Here is a 6,980-nt window from a genome sequence, read left to right as displayed (position 1 = left end):
AGAGAGAGAGAGAGAGTGAAAGAATGAGAGAGAGAGAGAGAGAGAATGAGAGAATGAGAGAGAGAGAGAGAGAGAGAGAGACTGAGAGACAGACAGACTAAGAAACAGAGAGACAAGAGCGATAGAGAGAATGTGTGTGAGAGTGAGAGGGGGTGGGAGGAGACAGAGAGGAAAAAAGTAAAAAAAGTAGACAAACTTTCGTCAAAATATATAATCTGTGACAGTATTCTTAGTAACTATCACGTAACACCATTCTCATAAAGGTTGCCACAAGTATGTCCTTTCATCTCATATCAGTTGTTATTTCTGCAGTCTCAGTTTTACCATTTCTTATCTTTCACTAAAACCAAACCAGAACTCATAACAAGAGAACATCTGTGATGTGTTTGCATCTGAAAATTATTTGAGCAAGTGAACATTTTAGGCTTCAATACACATTACATCTTTCCAAAAAAATATTGTAAACAATAAATGGAAAGAAGGAGATGCAAAAAAATAAAGTCTACCTACACCTTCAAGCCTTTATTCTTCGAACTTACTAATTTCGTTGAATTCAGATAAGTCTACAGAATAGTGTGTGAGACACATTTATGGGTACAAGTCCCACTTTTTTCCCCCTTAGTGTGATTTTGACTTAGAATTTTGTCTTATGATAAATTTACATCTTTGTTTTGTATAAACATAAAAGGCTTCCATTCATCACAACCAACCAGAGAGACACTGCCGAGAAGGATTGAGTGAAGCCACAATGTGATTGATCTTATCCGAGTCCAAAGCCGTTACCATTTAATGACACGGTATAGGATGATTATAATGATAATAATATTAATAATAATAATAATAATAATAATATTAATAATAATTGCATTTATAGTGCGGCCTCTCTATAATGCGACATTGTCCGGACAAGAAAAAAATGTCGTTATAGAGAGTTGTTGTTATAAAGACGTAACCAAAAATTACTAACAATATATAAGGAAAAAAATTGAGACCTGGGCACCATGTTGCTATACAGAGGATGTCGTTATATCAAGGTCGTTATAGAGAGGCTGCACTGTATGAAGCGGATATCCCAGCCCTGAAGCAAGCCCTATGAGCTTTATAACTAATTATCTCAGCACACCCTAGAACACGACTCGGAAACACTCTCAGTTTCACAGAAAGCATTCAGTGGAAGCTGTGGATTTCACCCACTACTAAAACACTGACAAACTGACAAAATCTTTTGTTTTCTATAGCTGGGTATTCATTCTCACTCGGGTGAAGTGCCTTTCTCAGGACGAAATGTTGGGTCCCTGGCCCAAAATTCAAACTGATGACCTACCAGATGAGAGTTTGAGAAACAAACCACTAGACCACCTACGGCAGGCATAATAAAACGTTCCTAAGACTCAAGTGCCTTTGAACCTGTTCTCACTCTTGATGAAAAATGCAGATTTTCATGGAAGAGTGGGGAAAAAAGTTAAACAAGGTCGAGCATTTCAGATGTGGAGGACAAATCATTCTGTAAGCTTGTATCAAGTCAAAAGGGAGAAGATAATTGAATATCAGTTAGGTGGATGTCATTCATCCCAGAAAAAACTTCATTTTAGGTTCTGAGAAGGATTCACTAATAATTAGAGAAATAATAATATTATTCTCGGTCCAACTTTTGTTGTTTTATGGAAAGTCTGAGGTGGGTACGTTCTATCGAACACGAATTCCATAATCTATAATATGGGAAACCTTTTGAACAGTGCAAATATAGGTTGGAACAAAACTAGAAAGCTAAGCCCTAAATAAGCTGTAGAATTCATATCGATGGGAAAAAGAAGCAATCATCCGTGGCTGAGGGTTTCTAAGAACTGCTCACTTGCAAAAGAAATAGGTTTAAGAGATAATAAAACTTAATGAACACAGCGAGGTTGTCCAAGCTGTGGTACTCAAGCCCTACAAAAATTTGAATAATTCACTATTGCTGAAGTAAAGTTCGTGAAAGTGAAAGGTTGTTTGGTAAAATTACAAAGGTTTTACCATAAAAGGCAAGTGAATAGTAAAGGCCAAATTGTTTTTGCTCTTGTGGAAAAAAAAGAGAACTTAAAAAAATAGTTTTCAACTCATCAACTCTTCTCCAGTGAGAAACATTGCACCCTTCACAGTCTTATAAAAACACAGCAGCTTGCTGCATTTCTGAAGCTGCTGTCAAAACTTTGCTGGGCAAGGAGATATCAAGGCTTTTAATCTCACATGCTAGCTAAAAGACACATACATGTACTGCATTCATCAGTGGTAAGAATGCTCTTAGCTTAGACTTTGGAGCACAAGTATGACGGTCATTGCAATGATGAGACCATAGATACACTGGGGGCTCTCTTGGTTTAGATAGGCCTACTGTGTTCACCTCTAATTCAATAGGTCCTGAGTTCAAAACCTGACAGCGACATAAAATCTTATCAGAAGTTTTCTCCATTCACCTCCTTTCCTGCTCTCTAATCCTGTTTTCTCGTCTCTTTCGTCTCCACTTTCTGCTCCCTCCTCCGAGCCCCCCCCCCCCTCTCCTCTGGGTTCCTGATTCTTTCTGCTGCCTTTCCAGTGCTACTCCTTGGTTCCTTCTTTCTGCTGCCTTTCAGCCATACCCCTAATCTTAGGGAAGGTATGATATAACACCTTGCCTTCTAAGGTAAGGGTGAAAAAATCTCGGAAGTATTGTGTGAAAGTTGTGCATGCTAAACATCCCTAAAAATATGGTGGTCCTAAAATTGATAAGAGTAGACTTCAGTCGCCACCTGGGCAAAGTTCAAAATTGAAATACACACTTTGTTATCTATCAGTGTAGTTTGCATTATGAGGATTATAGAGCAAGGAGAGAAGTGACAATGAAGAAAAAAGAGAGCACTTGCAATCTGAGGGGTACATTGTACAATATGGTTTAAGGAGAGAAAATTTATGATTGAAAAAATAACTCGGTACCTTTATTCTGACCTCTCTTTTATAAAACACTCACCTTGTTTTTGTCTACACTTCTTCCTTGCAAGGCTTGCACAACTTTGTCTTTTAGTCTACCCAACTGCAGTCTAGAACACAGAGCATTGACTTCCTCTCTGTCTAGGTAGCCTTTGTCAGTCACATCACTTTCCTCAAAGAGTTCTTGAAGTCTTGTCTCATACTCAGCACGGCCACTGTCCAGAGATCTTCTGGAGGCCATCTGAAGACGTACCCAAATGAGTCAAATACAAGCCATGTGTAGGCTTACAACCATTCTTCATCCTTATTGAAATGTAAGTACAAATTTTAGTGAAGAACTGCAGAAACTTACACTAATAATTCTACTGGTAAATCCCAGTATTCCAAACAATATGATTACTTTTGCTACTCAACTTAACACTTTTTTACAAAAGTAAAATAAAGAAGGAAGGTAGTGTGAAACTTGGATTGTGGGTAGTGGGGATTGGATATAGACTAATTATGGAGGCACGGGAGAAAATGTGTAAAAATAAAGCAAATGAGTTTCGACTTAGAAATAAAGTATTCCCCAGTAAAATAATATGGCTCTCAAATGGATTTAAAATTTTGACTGAATATGCTGGAATTTCTTCATTACAAATAATTCTTAAATGGACAATAGTGACTGGCCCTCTCCTGAAACATCCCAACACCCCCATGAGCACCAAGGCAAAGCTCATCAACGTCATTTTCCTTCCAACGCTAACATTTTAGTGCTAGACATGGTTCCTAACAAAAGCCCTAGAGAGGAAACTGGTCACATGCCAGATGAAATGCTTAAGAAGAGTGGTCAACAAAACAAGAAGAGACAAAATTAAAAATGAAGTCATAAAGGACACCGTAGGAGCAACACCAGTCCTACCACACATTGAAAAACAAAAGGTCAAGTGGTTCGGACACCTCACGCGGATGTCCTAAAACCATCCAGCACTGAGAGCATACAACTTTAAATATTCTGGATGGAGAGCCAGAGGAAGACCAAGGCGACGATGGAGTGAATCTGTGGCAGACACCCTCAGAGCCCACGGGATGTCCCTCCTGCAGGCCACTCGCCTTGCTGCAGACAGACGCCTGTGTCTCCCCGCGACAACCCCCCGGTACAAGCGGAAGATAAAAGTAAAAGTAAAGTAATTAAGTGACTACTTACTTTAATGTAAAAGATTTTCTGATAATTGTTGAATGCCTAGTTTTCACCTGCATTCGAGACAGGCATGGTTCCTAACAAAAGCCCTAGAGAGGAAACTGGTCACATGCCAGATGAAATGTTTAAGAAGAGCGGTCAACAAAACCCAGTGCTTTGGATTAAACACTAAGGAAGTGGCCATATTCTCACCAGGAGTGAGTAATAGCCTGTGTCTCCTCACCCCCCTCAGGTGTGCTACATACAGTACGCCTATAGCAGAGACACACACAGAACGGTACAGAGAATAACAAAGAAGTTGAAGAGATAAGTTTCAGATTCAGTTTATTTAATGGGCTGGGTGAAGGCCATTTCACACCATAAACAGCAAACAACAGTGAAAAAACCCAATAACAAACAACCCCCCTCCCCCCCCCCCCCAAACCCCAAGCTACACTAGATCTAGTCTATGGTTATGCAAGAACAAAATGTCAGGAGCATGCATTTGATACCTACGGGTCCCCACAATTTTAGCCTAATTTCAAGAAGGCTATTTGATTTTTTTAAAAATAATTAAGGTTTTGACAACGGTAATCAGTAATTGGCCTACATGTTCTTTCCCAACCACATGCAGTAAACTACCTCGTGCCTAGCTGATTTTATCGGCCTGCGAGAGGTCAGGGAGGGAGTCCTCACCTCAAGCCCAGACCGGGATGGGGGTGAGAATAACGGTTCATGAGCTATCACCAGGTATAGGTGGCCAAACACATAAGTCCAAAGCAAAGTAATATAACTCTTTATCTCTGGCAAGTGGCTCCCAGCAGCTCGCGGTCAGAACCATTGTGCCAGTTAGCTGGCCAGCGGCTCAGGCACATTCCTTTACAATGACTTCGACATCAAATTACTTTTCAGCAGTTGCCGAAAACAGGTCTCTTTTATCGGGATTTCATACATAAGATGAAAACTACAAAATAGGTTCACTTGTTTTGATTCAATGACCAATTGGGGTGACGATTTTGTCATTTTTAGATTTAGTACCAAAAACAGGCCTAGCATAGTGGGTTTACCCCCCTCGGAGACAAAGAGTTAAGTAGGCCTAGGCTTTGATTTGATGGTAGGATAGGCCTATAGAAATGCACTGACCAGGCTAGTCGAATCTTTCTTCTGAACTCTACATAATTTTAGAAACTCAACTCGATCCATTTTCTGCTCCTCAAAACGACTGCACTATAAATAAGGGAGTGTATAGCCTACAGACCCGGTAACCGGGAACAAAGTCACAAAGTATACAGACCCGGTAGGGGAACTCTTTTGTGATTTCGGAAAGTTTCAGCGCCCTCTTGGCTCAGGGAAGACCTAGGTTCTTCTAGATCTATGGCCTAGGTCTATATCTAGACAGACTGACATAAATCATTGATCTAGTTTCGAGGCTAGCCTAGATCTAGATCTAGATCTAAGTGAAGATTGCGGATGTCTTTTCGATGAACGATCGTTTTCCCTCCGTTTTGGAGTTGGAGGAATCATTATTTGAAGAAAAGAACAATTTAATGCATAATTTCAATCGAGCAGTGACCCTCTCTATTTCTCTGCCTCTCTCTCTCTCCTCTGTGTATCGCTCGCCTTCCCTTTCTATCTTTCTCTCGTTCCTCCTGCCAACTGGGGCATGTCATATATATACATTTTGCTAGCACTTCTCTCTCTCTCTCTCTCTTTCTCTTTCTCACACACACACACGACACACACACACACACAAACACACTACCGGGTCTGGGCGCTGAAACTTTCCTAAATCACAAAAGAGTTCCCCTACCGGGTCTGTATACTTCGTGACTTTGTTCCCGGTTACCGGGTCTGTATACACTTCGATAAATAAAGAAGGAGAGAGAGGTCATCGGCCCGGATCGTGACACTTTCAGAACTCGAGTCATCATTTGGTTTGGCGTTAGATCTAGAAATCTACTGTCGATAGACGAGCTACTATTATTTTTTCTGCCGATGATAGATCTAGATTCTAGATCTAGATCTAGATCTAGATCTAGATCTAGATCTAGATAGTAACAATAAGGCTATTTCTAATTTAGAACTGATGAATAGAACAACTTCTTATAAAAGAACTTTTAAGAAGGAATGGGATTTTTCTGAGCATATATTACAGTTACAGGAACATGGACAAACTTTTTCTTTACATGTCAAATAAATTACCTTCGGCTTTCATTGCCTGTTGACAATCAACCCTACAATACACTTCAAAGCTGTGCTTCTGGGCTTTTGTAATTCGAGTTATTAAGAGTAGTCTATCTTTTCGTCGAGTACACACAGGTTTTTTGGATGCCAGTTCAAGTCAGTTAACAGAGAGTTGATAATTATTTCAAATTTTCACTCATTACTTTGAACGATTGGTCCTTAATTTTCTTTAAGCAGTGCATCAAAGAAATCTAAAAAATAGAAATACACAATGTTTTGAAACGTAAAACATTGCAATACAATTTTTGTTTCACTTTATTTGTTTTTTTTATAACACAAAGTGAGTAGAAGTCACGAATGTTGTCCCAGCCAACCTGGTATATTGGTCTCTGAGACACGGGCAACCAAAGCGTCTATCGATACGAGCTGTGAGTCACCTCCCCTGGTCACTTAAAAATAGGACGCTAATAAAAAATACCGAACGAATCTGTTGAGCTGACTAGATCATTAAATTGTTGCGGAATATCAGCTGTAATGTTTGGTGTGACGTTGCTGGAGAAGGAGGAGGAGAAGTCACGACGACGAGGAAGGGAAAGAAGAAGGACAAGGGAAGGGGAGAACACAGAAATCAAGGGGTATAATCAATCAACAAAAATATACTGCTTTCGTGTTTAAACACACTCCTATAGGCCTA

The 6,980-nt window shown here is 39.9% G+C and overlaps 1 protein-coding gene across 1 annotated transcript in view; it reads right to left on the bottom strand.

The window, feature by feature from the left end:
* LOC101860556 (ninein-like protein) overlaps window positions 1-6,565 on the bottom strand; it is a gene marked incomplete at its 3' end in the record, with an annotated part of 14,215 nt that extends 7,650 nt beyond the window's left edge. Inside the window, 2 exon segments of the mRNA XM_013079471.2 lie at window positions 2,984-3,184; window positions 6,305-6,565. Coding sequence (XP_012934925.1) covers window positions 2,984-3,184 — 201 coding nt within the window.
* Between the last annotated feature and the right edge of the window lie 415 nt (window positions 6,566-6,980).

This window comes from Aplysia californica, unplaced genomic scaffold, assembly GCF_000002075.1.
Source record: "Aplysia californica isolate F4 #8 unplaced genomic scaffold, AplCal3.0 scaffold00053, whole genome shotgun sequence".
In the NCBI taxonomy this organism is placed as follows: Eukaryota; Metazoa; Mollusca; class Gastropoda; order Aplysiida; family Aplysiidae; genus Aplysia; species Aplysia californica.
This window is presented reverse-complemented; position numbering and strand designations above follow the sequence as displayed.